At 40.4% G+C, this 16,926-nt stretch overlaps 1 protein-coding gene across 1 annotated transcript in view; it reads right to left on the bottom strand.

Annotated features, from left to right (window-relative positions):
• The window catches only part of TTC23 (tetratricopeptide repeat domain 23), a 47,729-nt gene that overhangs the window by 5,998 nt on the left and 24,805 nt on the right, over positions 1 to 16,926 (bottom strand). Inside the window, 1 exon segment of the mRNA XM_030578206.1 lies at positions 4,691 to 4,906. Coding sequence (XP_030434066.1) covers positions 4,691 to 4,906 — 216 coding nt within the window.

Genomic DNA, 16,926 nt, shown 5'->3' with positions numbered 1-16,926 from the left:
AAAAATCAAAACTAAAAAAATAAGTTATCATACAAAGGCTGGGAACATACATCTGCTCACACAGCTGGTAACACAGGGAATGGTTCCTTCACTAATAAAACTAGCTGAAACACAGCTAAAATGAGATGTTTTGAAAAGTTGAAGACCTCACTATGTCAGATAGGAAAGACTGAAACAGACACTTAGGGCTCGTCCACACTAGGGGGAGAAAATCGATCTTAGATACGCAACTTCAGCTACGTGAATAACGTAGCTGAAGTCGAATATCTAAGATCGGATTACTCACCCGTCCAGATGGCGCGGGATCGATGTCCGCGGCTCTCCGTGTCGATTCCGGAACTCCGTTCGGGTTGATGGAGTTCCGGAATCGATATAAGCGCGCTCGGGGATCGATATATCGCGTCTAGATTAGACGCGATATATAGATCCCCGAGCAATCGATTTTAACCCGCCGATACGGCAGCTAGTCTGGACGTACCCTTAGATCCTTCCCTGCCCAGCCACAGCTATGCCATTAGCTACAGGGATGTGCCATTAGTTACAAACACAGAACACATAATGAAGTAAGGGTCACAAAAATAGTGGTGACATGTAGTAATAACCTTAAAAGATGTGGAACACTTTTCGCATTGACAAGCGTCATGGTAAAAGACACCTATGATACCAACAGATTGTTTCAAGCTATTGACGTGATAACTGTTTTTGGATTCAGCAGCCTAAAGCTGGTATTTCACTCAGTGAAGTTAGCATATTTTGTCAATGACTTGGAATTAAAGAGAAATGGTCAACTTCAATATCATACTTCTGTCTGCACTCTATTCCCTTCGTCTCAGATAAAATACTGTATACTAAAGGATACTATGCCATAACACATCCTACATTAAATATGATGAGAGCAAGTCCAAATAGTCATCTAAAATGTCACGAATATCGGTCTTTACTAGTGTAATTTTTATAAATTTTCTGAGCTGAGAAACAAACTCTATGGGTCCCTATAGCTTTTCTAAAGGGCTCTTCTCACTATACAATATAGCCCATTTGGTGATTTAGCCTGTGCTTGTGTGAGATAAACAGCATATATTCTATTTAATATAGAATATGCATAGGAATAGTGGCACCAGTACATCCCTCGGCCCGTGCCACTTCCAGCAGCTCCCACTGGCCTGAAGCAGCGAACTGCGGCCACTGGGAGCCGCGATCAGCTGAACCTGCGGATGCGGCAGGTAAACAAACCAGCCCAGCCACCAGGGGCTTTCCCTACATAAGCGGCGTCCCAAGTTTGGGAAACACTGCCATAGATTATTAGCAAGTCTTATATAACATGCAAAAACTTGTTTAGAGCTGTATTTGCCTTAAGGTGAAAAAGGGACTTTATGATACAAAAACGTCTGACTCTTTCTTTTCAGCTGAAGTCCTACAGAGCCCTTCCATATTTCTCCATTCAGGCTAGCGCCTTCAACTGATTATTGAATAATGTTACGTTGTACAACATAATATAATCTCATCTTCTGATTTGTTTTTATACCCATGTATCAGACAGCCCCCTGAGCACAGGGAAAGCTACATCTGGAAAAGCTTCTGTTTTAAATGGATTCCATGTAGGTAAGCTGGGAACTTTGCTGCTGCAGCTGCTGTTGTGATGCAAACAGCAGAACACAGAATGTGCAGTTAAAGAACACAGAATGTGCAGTTAAAGTAGCCTGCAACAACAGGCCCCACTAAGAGGCTGTTGGCCTCACACATTCCAAATACTAAATTGGGCAATTGCAAAGGTTCAGACTTAAGTATAGATTATTTTTGTTGTGAGTTGTCGCTATACTAGAATGGGTTGTAACTATACCCTGCATGTTGTCTGCAAGCTCACCTCTATAGTACCTTTTTTGATTAAAGATTAAAAAAGGAGATGTACACAAAAGGAATGCAGAGTAAATTATAAGGGAGCTGGCACAGTCTAGCAGCTAAAATAGAGGATAGGCTGTAAAGAGACTTTTGGGCAAATCACTCATCTCTGTCAGTTTCTCCATCTGTAAACATGGAGGGAAAAGTAGTAACTACCTTTGTAAGTTGCTTTGAGATCCTCTGATGGAAGTCACTTTATAAGTGCAAAGTATTATTATCTAAAAGCAGCCATTAGTTCTTGTTTCTTGAAAGGAATTTAACAGATTTCCACCTTTTCATCCTTTTGGACCTAATTTTCAGAACGCTGAGGCTGATGGTAGGTGCCTATTTATGCACAGTCCGTACACAGTTACAGAAATTGCATGTACTAATGAGTTATTTGCTCCTTTATGTACTCAAATGGCTTAGCTATACTATGTAGATATGCAAATGCACATAGACTGTGGGCTTCAATTTTTGGAAAACCCAGCCCATAATGTTTTAATGGGGATGCTTTCACTAATTACTAAAGAATCCAAAGTGGAAAAAATACATAACCCGTGTTTGGTAGTGAAACTTGTCAAATATAGGTTACCGGTTTAAACCTCTCTATTTGGTGGCCTATGTTTAATGAATTTGCCTTAGTCAAGTTTCTAGTAGAAAATGTTTACTTTATAGAAAACACTACTGTATGGCAGTTTTAGCAGTAAGGTCATTAACTGAATGGACACAGAGAGTGAGCTAACTTGTAGGTCTGAGCCGGGACACGCTGGCAGAGCACTGTGGGAAGCTGATATTTCTACTGCTCAGTGAATGAGGAGGTGATAATTTTCTGCTGTTTTGAAACTTCAGCACCTTCACAAGCACGATATTTACTTACAATAATCAAACATTTTGAAATTGCCCATTTGATTTGAGAAATCTGTCTCCAAAAGTTGTATTGTTTTAATATGTTTTTTTTTCCCCAATCAGGCCAATAACAGCAAACCATTATCCAATACAGCATAGGCAAATATCCAGCTTCTGGGTATTGTGGTATGAAAGAATTATTCTGTTGTAACCTTGTATATTACTCTTTAAAATTAGTGTCAGCCTTAACCATACAGTATTACAATTCCAATTTCTTTAAGCTGCCAGAGGTTTTTCTATAACTAAATAAAATAGCTGACTGTGCTTTTACAAAGTCATAAGCTATTTCTTTTAATGTCTATGAAAGGTATTTGTAAGGTCATCTTATCTTAAGAGTAGAATTTATCATTAAAGTAGACAAGAACACTAATTCCTTACCCTTCTCTCTAAAAACAAAATTCATGGTATGTAAATCAATGTACTTCTTAAAGTTACATGTAATAAAACACATAGTGCCAGTTTTTAATGATCCTTCACTTGGCCTCCTATTTTGTGCCTGCATTTTAACTGCTGCAAATAACTACAACTGCAACTGGTGTCACAAAACCCATCTAATTTGGGGAAACTACTAGGTTGCTTAATGCTTTGAGGGACATCAATTGCATGTGCACTTATTTGTGCCTGGAAATGGCAGAGTGAAAACTGCATTTGCGAAATAAGAGGCCACCTTTTCTAGGTATGCATCGAGTATAGGGAAAACCGTTAAAAACACCTGCTTCACTTGCATACATCTTAAAGCATGTTAATAGCGTATTTGGTTTTCCATGTTTGAAATGTATGTTCTGCACTACAAAACAGCTACTAGTTTTTCTATCATCTATGGAATTTTCCTGTGAAATTTAGAAATGGGCAATGCGTTAAAATCATCCCATTAATTTTCTAACCCCAAACAGAGAACTATTTCATAGAATCCTTTCTTGAGACATCTGCCTAAATTTTGAGGTGATCATGTCCTACATGTCAATGCCTTTTTCTTAGCATTGATTTTAATGCAGCATGGATGCTTCTTTATAAATTTGTAACGGATGACTGATTGATTTAATGCATTTAGGCCCTCATTCTGCAGTATTAAAGTTAATAGGAACTTTGTCATTGACTTCAACAAGTATATGATCAAGCCCTTAAAACACAACCTGTGTTTCTCCTTTTTATGATGTGCTTCTAGCAGAATAAAAGTAGAACAATGGTTTTGGAAGGCAAATACTGATATAAACAGGCAAACACCAATATTTTGGTTTAGTTCACTACAATTAAAAATTCTTTGTAGAAGTGGTTATTCGAGATTAAAAATATAAACCCAGACAAAAACTCCTGCTTGCTGAGGCAGAGGGAAAGAAGAATTCCTTTCATTACCAGCATCTGAGAAAGAAGGAATGGATTTCAAAGATTGTCTAACAGACAACTGGTACCCTCAGTACTGAGACTCAAAGGAGGTGGGTGGAAAAGCGGGGAATGTGTGAAGGTTCCTAAGGATGCAGAGGACCCTTTCAGGAGACTATACATTTCTTACTACAGGAAAGTTTTAGTAAGTGCTGACAAAGTAAGGCATGAATTAAACATTGCATGACACTAGATAGCAGAGCTAAAAGCCTAACTTTCTCCTTGAGGTATAAAGTGCAGGTGTTAGGGTCAGATCCTGTCTAGTGGGGCCAAACTGCACAGTGTGCGAGCCAGGGATGGATGTGTGAGAGTGGCTTAAAGCTTACCTTTGCACTGCCCTAATTCTGCAGCTAATCTGTGCAGGTCAGTTTCCCTACACTAGGTTAGAGGGCGCTATATTTGTTCAGGCAGATCACAGTACAAAGAGGCTTCAGCTTGCCAAAGAAAGTTTTGCCAGGACATAACCTACCAGTACAAAAAAATGACATTTTATCCTGGCCTATTCATAAGCTTATGGTTTTACCTTCTTAAGTTTCTTGTATGCCAAATGTGTGTGTCCTTGTGCCAGTTCTGTTCCTCCTAGGAGCCAGTATGTCTCTGCTACTTCCAGGCTGAGATACCCAAATAGGGATATTTTAGCTTCTAATGATCCTTTCAACATTATTGGTGCTCTCTGTGAAAGGAAAAATGGCCTCAAAAAAATTAAAAACGGGTCAGGGAAGGAGAACAACATCAGTTGCTATAGGATATAAGATAATGTCTGTTTGTTGTTATATAACAATGAAAATCACTTCTCTTTGTTACAGTTACAAACAACAAACACACTCTGAGTGTGGTCTATTATCTGAGCCAAGTTTTCTTTAGTTAAATGTGAGACAGGAAATAACAGGCACCAAAAACTGTGTGTGCAAAATGAGAACCCTCAGATAGTGAAATTCTGGGTTCATTTTCAAAAAGAAATTGGTAAAAAGAAAGAATGGACTCTTTAGTGTCTTACTAGTGTAACTACTGAAATTATTTTGGTTTTTTTGGGTCAAAGATTTTCTCTTTCTCTGCCCATCATATACTAATAGTGCCTGATTCAAAGTCCATTAAATTCAGTGCAAAGTGTCCCATTGTTTTCAATGGGCTTTAAATTATTATTATTGTATTAGTGATCCCTAAATATAGATAAAAGGATATTACGAAAGTATTTGTGAATGTCTTTGTGCACAAAGCCTGCTGATTCAATTTGCTGATATTTGCAAGCTCTTCTATCAAAAAGTGTAGTTGACTGAGATTTTATTCACAACCATATTCAACGGAAGCAAGCATGTTGAGAATACTACTTAGATTAGGGACTTCTGTTTATGTACAGTGCTTAGCACAATAACTAGGGCTCCTGGGTGCTACTGTTATTCAAAAATAAATAATAGCGCAAATACTAATGAGATTACCTGTTTCAGAAGTACTCTCCCAGACAATTTGAAGATCTGTTTTTACTTGCACAATAGATTCAAACAATTATGAATATTGGTATGTAACAGGAGTCAGCAACCTTTGGCACATGGCTCGCCAGGGTAAGCCCCTGGTGGGCCGGGCTGGTTTGTTTACCTGCAGCGTCCACTGGTTCGGCCTATCGTGGCTCCCACTGGCTGCGGTTCACCGTTCCAGGCCAATGGGGGTGGTGGGAAGCAGCGCAGGCCGAGGGACGTGCTGGCCGCCGCTTCCTGCTGCCCTCATTTGCCTGGGGTGGCTAACTCCAGCCAGTGGGAGCCGTGATCGGCCGAACCTGCAGATGCAGCAGGTAAACAAACCGGCCCAGCCCGCCAGGGTGCTTACCCTGGCGAGCCACGTGCCAAAGGTTATTGACTCCTAGTACATACAGAAAAAGGGAATTTTATTTCTAAAAGCTCAGATCATCCAATCAGGAAACAAACAATATCATATGCCTGAGGTGACCAATCACTTTCCATTCATGATATATAGCACATAGCGAACGATCACAGAGTTCAATATGAAAACAAACTATTTATAAAAAGGGCAAATAACATAATTCTAAAAATCATGAGCTATTTACAATAATTCCCAAATGGAAAGAACCCTAATTATTCTAAACAAAAAATATGAATTATTTATTTAGTCTCCTCTTTCTTCACCATCATCTCTATCATGAGCTGACTGTGAGAACTATACCACTTCTGTGGAAAGGTTCTAGCAAAAAAATATACACATCACTACTTATAAAGTGTGTCAATGGATAAAGACAGAGTGATCTTCCAAAATTCCTTACCTACTGTGGTCCAGTGGCTATAAGAAACTGACAGAAATCATCCACAGCTCCAAGGCATTTAGCACTCTCCAGCCCTTCAGCTTCTTTAAAAGCATTAATGCTCTCTTGAAAATACTTCTCAGCCAGATCTAAATAAATGTAACATATTCTTGAAATTGGAGGTCATTAACCTATATTACTCTCTCAGGGCCAGATTGCAGAGCCCTCAAACCATGCTGAGAAATTTACCCATGCAAATAGCCTAAGAACATAAGAACGGCCATACTGGGTCAGCCAAATGGTCCATCTAGCCCAGTGGTCAGCAACCTTTCAGAAGTGGTGTGCCGAGTCTTCATTTATTCACTCTAATGTAAGGATTCGAGTGCCAGTAATGCATTTTAACATTTTTAGAAAGGCTCTTTCTATAAGTCTATAATATATAACAAAACTATTGTTGTATGTAAAGTAATTAAGGTTTTTTAAATGTTTAAGAAGCTTCATTTAAAATTAAATTAAAATGCAGAGCCCCCTGGACCACTGGCCAGGACCCGGGCAGTGTGAGTGCCACTGAAAATCAGCTCACGTGCTGCCTTTGGCACACATGCCATAGGTTGCCTACCCCTGATCTAGTCCAATATCCTATCGTCTGCTTCAGGGGGAATGAACTGAAGAGGGCAATTATCAAGTGATGCATTCCCTGTTGTCCAGTCCCAGCATCTGGCAGTCAGAGGCTTAGGGAAACCCAGAGCCTGGCTAATAGTCACCGATGTACCTATCCTCCACAAATTTATCTACTTCTTTTTTGATTACGCATTGTCTGGAGAAGTACTTTCTGTTGTTTGTTTTAAATCTGTTGCCTATTAATTTCATTAGGTGACCCCTGCTTCTTGTGTTACATGAAGGGGTAAATATTTCCTTATTCACTTTCTTCACACCATTCATGATTTTATAGAACTCTATCATATCTCCCCTTAGTTGTCTTTTTTCCAAGCTGAACAGTTCCAGCCTTTTTAATCTCTCCTCAGATGGAAGCTGTTCCATACCCCCATGATGTGTGTTGCCCATCGCTGTAGCTTTTCCAGTTCTAACATACCTTTTTCAGATGGGGCGACCAGAACTGCTCACTGTATTCAAGGTGTGGGTGTACTATGACTTTATCTAATGGCAATATGATATTTTCTGTCTTATCTATCCCTTTCCCAATGCTTCCTAACATTCTGTTAGCATTTTTGACTGCTGCTGCACCTTGAGCAGAGATTTTCAGAGAAATATCCATAACTCCAGGAATTCTTTCTTGTGTGGTAACAGCTAATTCAGACCCCATCATTTTGTATCTATAGTTGGGATTATATTTTCCAATGTGCATTTCTTGCACAATCTCCCTTCTGCTTCTGGTTCCCATCCCAAGGAGCCTCCCTCCTGACTCAATGCCTTCCTGCAATTCTCCTCCCCAGGCTCCCGCCACGAGCGTCACCTACCTGCTGGATGTTATCATGTTAAAGAGGTATCTACCTGATTAACAGCTGGTGCCAGTCCACTGCGCTCTTCAATACCTGTTTCCTTAAAGAATCAGGTCACAGAACAGGCAGTGCTAGCCCCAAGTTCCACCCCCTTAAAGGGTACAGAACACCCTGTTACAGATTCCATTTGCAAAAATTTAGAATCATAGAAGATTAGGGTTGAAAGAGACCTCATCTAGTCCAATCCCCTGCTCAAAGCAGGATCAACCCCAACTAAATCATCCCAGCCAGGGCTTTGTCAAGCCGGGCCTTAAAAATCTCTAAAGATGGAGATTCCACCACCTCCCTAGGTAACCCATTCCAGTGCTTCACCACCCTCCTAGTGAAATAGTGTTTCCTAATATCCAACCTAGACCTTCCCCACTACAACTTGAGACCATTACTCCTTGCTCTATCATCTGCCACCACTGAGAACAGCCTACCTCCCTCCCCTTTGAAACCTCCTTCAGGCAGTTGAAAGCAGCTATCAAATGTCTCCTCATTCTTCTCTTCTGCAGCAGAGGCGGCTCTAGGGATTTTGCCACCCCAAGCACGGCAGGCAGGCTGCCTTCGGCGGCTTGCCTGTGGAGGGTCTGCCGTGGCTTTGGACCTCCTGCAGGCATGCCTGTGGGAGGTCCGCCGAAGCCGTGGGACCAGCGGACCCTCCACAGGCATGCCTGTGGCAGGTCCACCGCAGCCGCGGGACCAGTGGACCCTCCGCAGGCAAGCCGCTGAAGGCAGCCTGCCTGCCGCCCTCGCGGAGACCAGCAGAACGCCCCCCGTGGCTTGCCACCCCAAGCACATGCTTGGCGTGCTGGGGCCTGAAGCTGCCCCTGTTCTGCAGACTAAATGAGCCCAGTTCCCTCATCCTCTCCTCATAAGTCATGTGCCCCAGCCTCCTAATCATTTTTGTTACCCTCCATTGGACTTTCTCCAATTTGTCCACATTCCTTCTGTAGTGTGGGGCCCAAAACTGGACATAGTACTCCAGATGTGGCCTCACCAGTGCTGACTAGAGGGGAAAAAAAATTCACATCTCACAATTCGGGAACCCCTGCACTAGCTTTAGGATCACATGTCTCGGCATACATTTTTGTAAGCTCTGCATGATCTTCCTTGTAATGTTAGACTTGCACTCATTTAGGTGAGCCTCTTGGCCCTGCTTTACACTGCCACCGTCATGCCCATAGCTGTAAACTTGCACCAGGAAGATGCTATGCTATGCTATGCTAGATTTAGCACACACTACCCCATGAGAAACAAATGGTCCAAGTGAAATGCTGGATTCAGTGGGGACTACTCAAATGGATAAATGCACTTCATGATGGGCAAGAACTCCATAATCTGGCCCTCATTAGTGCCAGGTAAGACTCAAGAGCTGGTCTAAATTTTTCAAAATTTGATTTTTCATCAAAATTTTCAGTCAAAAATTTCATCAAAAATTTCACCACGTATTCAGTTTTTTCAACCAGCTCTATTAGAAATCTAAATGAAATAGGATGCAGAGGTTTATAAGAGTAAAATACGAAGCAACTGCCTAGATTTAAAACTGTAAATGGTTGTTCTATTTTGAGCGACAGGGAATGGATCACTTGATCATTACCTGTTCTGTTCATTCCCTCTGGGCCACTTGGCACTGGCCACTGTCAGAACACAGGATACTGGCCATTTTTATGTTCTTATTAGCTGTGCAAAGAAAAAAAGTCTTTTCACTTTTAACAACAATAAATAATGAGTGTAAGGAACTTTTCATTTTGAGTAAATGATTTCTAAATATTGCTTTAATTTCCTACTTTTGTTAGTTTGTATGATAACTTCTATGACAATTGAAGCACAATTACTTGTACAAAGATAAATATTCTTAAAGGTGCTCATGAAATTTCCTTTTGGATTTCCATTAGTAAAATACATTTGCTGCTCATTTAATATTTCTGCCTAACAACATTACTTTAAAAGGGCCGATGTGCAAGGAAGAAGAGAAGTAGTGATTTATTTGTAGGGGGAAAAGCCAGAGAAATTCTCCCTCCCTAAATTATCTGTTTCTTGGCTCTAAATGTGCAATAACTGTCCAGTTAGAAAATACATTTGTATTTTGTCAATTCTGGTTTCTATGGGCCTGATCCCTTGTGCCACTGGAAATGTTTCCTGTATCAGGTCTTTAGGTCCTCTGCTTTTATGTGCTATGTTACAACATGTACGTCAACAAACACATGGGGCTTTTCCCTCCCCAGTCTAGGAATTTCACAAAAGTACTTAGACATACAAGGACACATTTTGGAGGGATGGCTGAAGAAAGAGCTGTAAGCGCATCTCTTCTTTGCACATAAAGTACCATATGCACTGACACAAATCAGGAATTTATGCACATCTGACACCTTGCACCTATTCTCTTACTAAAAATAAGGCCAATCAATATGGAATTTGGTTTAAATTCATCATTGGACAATAGAATTGTAGCGAACGCCAGATGTCCTGTTACTAACATTAAAATCTGTTCTTGATTCATCAGTTATCTGATACCTAGTCTTCCATAGGGCGCTGGCTCACTTTCTTAACCTCTGGCATTTGGACTAGCTGGTAATTGGCATCCTGAGTAGCAGCTATTTTAATATCACTCCCATAGTCATTAGTTATTACAAGGTTAATTTAAGGAGCTCAGCCTCTCTGCCCTCCTCCCATTTTGTTCAGGAGGTATGCAAAAGGAAGGGAAGTGCAACGTGTGCAGTTCACTGTGACTACAACTGCAACACACTGTAAACAGCAACACTGTTCAGTAAGCTAGTATGTGAAGGGTGGCTATTCCACTTTGTGACCCATTTAGTTGGGAGTCATTTATCAACACATGATAAAATAGAGACGTTCTCTCACTGATGTAATTTGACAACAGGGTCAGTTACAAACTGGGGAAAGTCTAAATCTAAAAATCTGTTAAATTTTACACAGCATGTAATCTGGGTCTGTAAAATTATACTGTTAGAGTACAGTGAGTCAAGACTTCTCGGTTCTAATCCCATCTCTGGCACTGACTCACTGTGTAACGGGGCAAATAACTGAATGTCTCTGCCTTCAATTTCACTAACTTGTGGGGCCTGCTTCATTAGCATTTGTAAAATGCTTTAAGATACTTGAATAAAAAGCACCGTCCAAGTGTTTATTGAAATCCAGAATCTATCTCCTGCTTACAGTTTGCACAAGGAAAACTGTCAGCACTAATGAAAAATCACTAGGAAACCAGAGAATTTTTTAAAAAATTACATTTTAGCAGATGATACTATTTGTGGCATAATGTTAATCTAGAAGTGCTAAAAAAAGGTGGGCAATAGGAATTTCTGTAGTATAATATTGCACCCCACGTGATACCAAATTGTAAGCCCTTACCTGCAAACTAGGTGATCCTTAATCCTAATCCAAAAAAGATAACAGAATGTTGGGAATTATTAGGGATAGATAATAAGATGGAAAATATCATATTTCTCTATATAAATCCATGGTATGCCCACATCTTGAACACTGAGTGAAGATCTGGACATCTCATCTCAAAAAAGATATATTGGAATTGGAAAAGGTACAGAAAAGGGCAACAGAAATGATTAGGGATATGGAACAGTTTCCATATGAGGCGAGATTAACAAAATTGGGACTTTTCAGTTTGGAAAAGAGACGACTAAGGGGGATATGACAGAGGTCTATAAAATCATGACTGGTGTGGAGAAAATAAATAAGGAAGTGCTATTTATTCCTTCTCAGAGCACAAGAACTAGGGGTCACCAAATGAAATTAATAGGCGGCAGGTTTAAAACAAACATAAGGAAGTATTTCTTCACACAACACACAGTCAACCTGTGGAACTCTTTGCCAGAGGATGTTGTGAAGGCCAAGACTATAACAGGATTAAAAAAAGAACTAGATAAGTTCATGGAGGATAGGTCCATCAATGGCTAGTAGCCAGGATGGGCAGGGATGGTGTCCCTACCCTCTGTTTGCCAGAAGCTGGGAATGGACAAGAGGGGATGAATCACTTGATGATTACCTTTCCTTTTCATTCCCTCTGAAGTGCCTGGCATTGGCCACTGTTGGAAGACAGGATACTGGACTAGAGGGACCTTTGGTCTGACCCAGTATGATCGTTCTTATGTTCTTAAATTCTTTTCAGAGATAAGTACTTCCTAGTGAATCATTTTGACTGGAGTATCCGCAAAATGTTGACAAACCAAACAAAACACAACAAAAATGCCATGTGTGGTATGTGTGATAATGAAAAGGTACGTTAGGCGGGGATTTTCAAGTGAGCCTAAGGGAACTGAGTACCCAAAATCCATTACATTTCCATGGGAGTTTTGTGTTTAACTCCTTTAAGCTTTTGGAAAATCCCAGCAGTAGACTGTGAGTCATTAATGCTAAAATGGCATCAGCATCTCTTCACTAGTGCAAATAACTGCAAAGCTACTGTTTTTATTTGTTTTATCCAGATGGGCACGTAACTGTGATTTATGAATGGAAAAGATAATATTTGGAAAGTAAGAAAATCACTATATTAATTAGTCCTGACAGGTTTCCCATATAACATACTAAAATATGAAAATTTATTATTGAAGTTAGTTTGAAGTATCTAAGGTTTTATCTTAATTTGGAATTGCAATGAGAGCTGTTGTCCGGTTAGAACAAAACCATATGTACCTTATTAAGTGACAATCACCCACTTCATAATAGGTAGGGTCATCACAGAAATGAATTCACCTGACCACATATGATCTCTGACAAAAGGCTGAAAACCAATATATTGAATATGAACATGTTCATGGTATGAATATACTATAAATATCTGAAGACTGTATCAAAATTAGTATTATATATAGATACTTTTGGGAGGGAATGGGATCTAGTAAGACTGGAGTCATGACTTTTGAATTCTATTCCCAGTTCTCCCACTTATTTGCTGTGGCATCTTGAGCAAATCACTTAATTGGTCTGAATCTCAGTTTACTCATCCCTAAAATGGGTAAAATAAGTAACAAGATTAAGGCATAAATAATTAGTGTTTATAAAGTTCTTTTCAACTTTCCCTTACAGTATTTGTTGACTATCAATCTTTTGCCAATATTTAGCTTTATATGGACTTTACCACCAGCTTCGGGCTGCATTCCCAAGCAACCCGACTCCAAGAAGACCCAGTTTTGTCGTGCTGGGGGCTGCTACCAGCCTCACACCATCCATGGGCAACTCTTAATGGTTTCACACCCTCTTGAACTCTCTCTTCAAAGTTCTTTTCAACTTTCCCTTATGGTATTTGTTGACTATCGGTCTTGTGCCAGTATTTAGCCTTAGATGGAGTTTACCACCAGTTTTGGGCTGCATTTCCAAGCAAGCTGACTCCAAGAAGACCCGGTCCCAGTGTGAAACCTTTAAGAGGTGCCTGTGGATGGTGTGAGGCCGGTAGCAGTCCCCAGTGCGCCAGGACTGGGTCTTCTTGGAGTCGGGTTGCTTGAGAATGCAACCTAAAGCTGGTGGTAAACTCCATCTAAGGCTAAATACTGGCACAAGAGTGTTTATGAAGTGTTTTGAGATCCTTGGAGGAAAAGTGTTATATAAGTGCAATATATCAGCATTAGATTAATTATAAATGTGTATAAATTTATATCATATTTTGTCAAAGCCATAATTTATACCATAAACTAAGTGGAAAGTACAGACATATCTAAGCAGAGCACCTTTGATATATATTAGATCTACATACATTTAAAATCTGAAAGCGTACAATAAATAGAACCTATCCTGAAGTAATACTTAGTGTGACTCAAATCTGCAGATACGATTTTGTGATGTTAGGTTTTTACTAACCTGTGGCAACTGCGTGCTTGGAAGGAATGGCATAGTTAAAGGAAAGTCTCTCTGTCTCATGTCTGCAGTGATGCACAGACTCTATAGTTAAATACTCTTTAAAGAACACAGCCTGGAAGGGCTCAAGCATTGCAAAGCGAAGAGGGAAACAATTCCAAACAAGGCTGCCTGTGTGCAGCTCTGTTTTTGCTATCAGCCTTTGAAGGTTTACATTCAAGTACACTTTGTCCCAAAAGCTATTTTATTTGAATATCATTTATGGAAAAAGCTATAAACAAAACGCAAATATCCTGAATGCCTTTCAGTGCTGGGGAGAAGTGTTAGTATAAAGTTTGACACTGGTTGCACTGGTAGGCTAGCCAGATTAGTATCACTGTGCAGGCCAATAGAGTGGAAACGAATTGAAGTGGGCACTGAGCAATTTTTTCCCTCCCTAGACTCTGTATATAGATGGGGTGTTCTGAGGAAATAGGCTCAAAATTCCTATTATGTAGCTGTTCCTGTGATAGGTTCTCCTTATATGAAGCAGGTGACTTCAAAAAGCATGTACTCACTAGAGGATGTAAAATCTGAAATTTTATTTTATCTGTCATGGCATTATAAAAGTAAACTATAGTCCACAGACTCTGGCAAGTTTTCTGTTTTATTTTATTTGAATTTTATTTTCTTAGAGTATTTTAGAACAAAAATATGAAGTGTCATGGTGATGTAGGTGAGGGCTGAGATAAATGACCTCACAATGGGCAGCCATGCCTTTGTCACATCCCGGCTAGACAGCCACCATATGCAATTGTTAGGGCTATTCTTGAAAAACAGCTGGAAGTTTCAGCTAAGAAAGGTGCTGCCTTCTGAGTGAGAGGAGTTATTAGTCCACCTATGCTCAAGTACGCATTGGCAACTCGACTGCTTTTGTTTGCTGTTCAAAATTTTAATTACTATCTTGAAAGTCTTCAATGGTCTGGGACCTGTGAGATCACCTCTCACATATTCCATCACATTAATTTAGATCAGCCAGACCATTCTGGTTGCTAGAGCCTATAACTGACAGCAAAACTCTCTCAGCACAGGGCTCTCACCTTTGGAAGTGGTTGTTCGCCAGAGTTCAGGACCCATGAGCTTCAGAGCATGATCTAAAGCATGTTTATCTGTTCAGTAATTGGTTACTTTCTCCCCCTTTCCTCACTCTGCCTAACAGTAAAAGGGTAATCTGGCTGAAACAAGAGCAGCCACTTTTGAACTGTTTTTTAAGGCAGTTCTTCATATGTTCATTAATATTTGTAAACAGTTCCAAGAAGTTAAGGCACTTAAGAAATCTTTACATTGATAATTTCATAATTGTATTTTGCTCAGAGAAGGGCTGACTAGTAATCTGTAGCTAGAATTTTTTTAATCATAAAATGTTGGTAGCTTAACCAACTTTTGGATTCCAAGCCCACATTCAGAGCAGCAACTTGACCATGTCTGGCGGTGTCCCCCCTCCAGAGACTAAAGGGCCATAATTAAAAAGTAGCTGTAAAGTACACCTGGGAAATAATCCCAACACAGGGAGCCTCTTCAGATCTGGGGGCACGGTGGAGCAGAATGAAGGTAGGCAGGGGCATGCCCCAGATAGTGAAGATATGACACAAGTTAAGCCAACCTTCAGGCATATCCAAACTTGAATTGGGGACAGAACCAGCCCTGGCAGTCCCAGGAGAGAAGTACTGCTGCCCCCTCAGTTCTGGCACTAGACTTAGCCCTGATGCAGGGAAGAATCAAGGCCACAGGGCTGAAAGAGATCAAAGCTCTTTCCTTTGCTCTATATAATGAAAAATATTTCAACTTTTAATGACAACACTGTCACAGTTTCTTACTCAGTTTTACAAGCAAGAAATTTAAAAATTAAAAATTGAAAGAGAAATGTGCAGAAAAACACAAACAACAGGAAATGTCTCAAAGGCTGCAAGACTTGATGGGGCATTCAAGTATTCAAATTTGGTCAGTGTGTAAACCAGGATGAGACTGCAGGAATTTGCTTTCCCCATAAGGAATATACATTCCTGCCTCTTTAATTTCTTTGTGATTTAAAATAATAGCTGAACCTATAGGGCAGTGTTTCCGAAACTTGGGACGCTGCTTGCATAGGGAAAGCCCCTGGCGGGCCGGGCCAGTTTGTTTACCTGCCGCGTCCGCGGGTCTGGCCGATCGCAGTTCCCAGTGGCTACGGTTTGCTGCTCCAGGCCAATGAGAGCTGCAGGAAGCGGCGCAGGCCGAAACACTGCTATAGGGGATATTGGCATCTTCAATTAAGGGTTGAGGTAGATCATTCCAAGGGAATTGCAAACAGATTAAACCCTGTTAATTCAGGGTCATGAGGAAGCACTGAACATATTCCTAATGCCCATTATGGGCTGGGATAGCTGACAACTGCTGGAAAGAGTTTTTTGTTCCTCTTATTTGTTTTCCTTTTATAAAACTGCCATCCCAAAGTCTTGCATGGCTTTCCTCATTTGGGTCACCTGAAATAGCCTTTTAAAATATGCATGAGAATACTTACCAGCAGCACTTTATAAACCACTAAGATACTGAGCATAAGTAATTTTATGTCAAAATATCTTCTCCCCACACACTGTATGTAACTGATCTGCTTGAAATGGATAGTCAGCGTATGGCGTAGAGTAGGTGGCCCTATCTGTTCCTCTGAGCCAGTCTTAGTCATTCAGGCACCATCAGAAATCTTATAAAGGTATTTTCTATAAATTACAAGGTCCTGGTTCTCTCTGGTCATTTCTAAACCTTCAGTAAACCTCCTTGCTTTCACTTCACAATAACTGAACAATAGACTTCTGTTCCCATGTTCTAAATTCTCACATTTAAAATGCCCTCTGGGTGAAATTCACCTTTCTAATGTGGATTTATGCTCCTATGTTGCACTTATGGCTATAACATGAGACTTAAGTGATATGTAGAGCCTTGTACCAAGCTCTCTGTACCAGGGTGAATTTCAGATTCACTGAATAACATCCCTCTTGGGAGTCAAATCCTCTTGCTTCTAGCTCTGTCTCAGTGCTTCTGGCTTTGAGGCTCCATCAGTGTACCTTAATGACAGTTTTGAACTCTCATCCAATCAGAGTTTAGGGTGGATGCCCTTACATGTCACCCTGATTACTGTGCATCCAGTGTTTACAGAAA

This window comes from Gopherus evgoodei, chromosome 10, assembly GCF_007399415.2.
Source record: "Gopherus evgoodei ecotype Sinaloan lineage chromosome 10, rGopEvg1_v1.p, whole genome shotgun sequence".
Classification (NCBI taxonomy): domain Eukaryota; kingdom Metazoa; phylum Chordata; order Testudines; family Testudinidae; genus Gopherus; species Gopherus evgoodei.
This window is presented reverse-complemented; position numbering and strand designations above follow the sequence as displayed.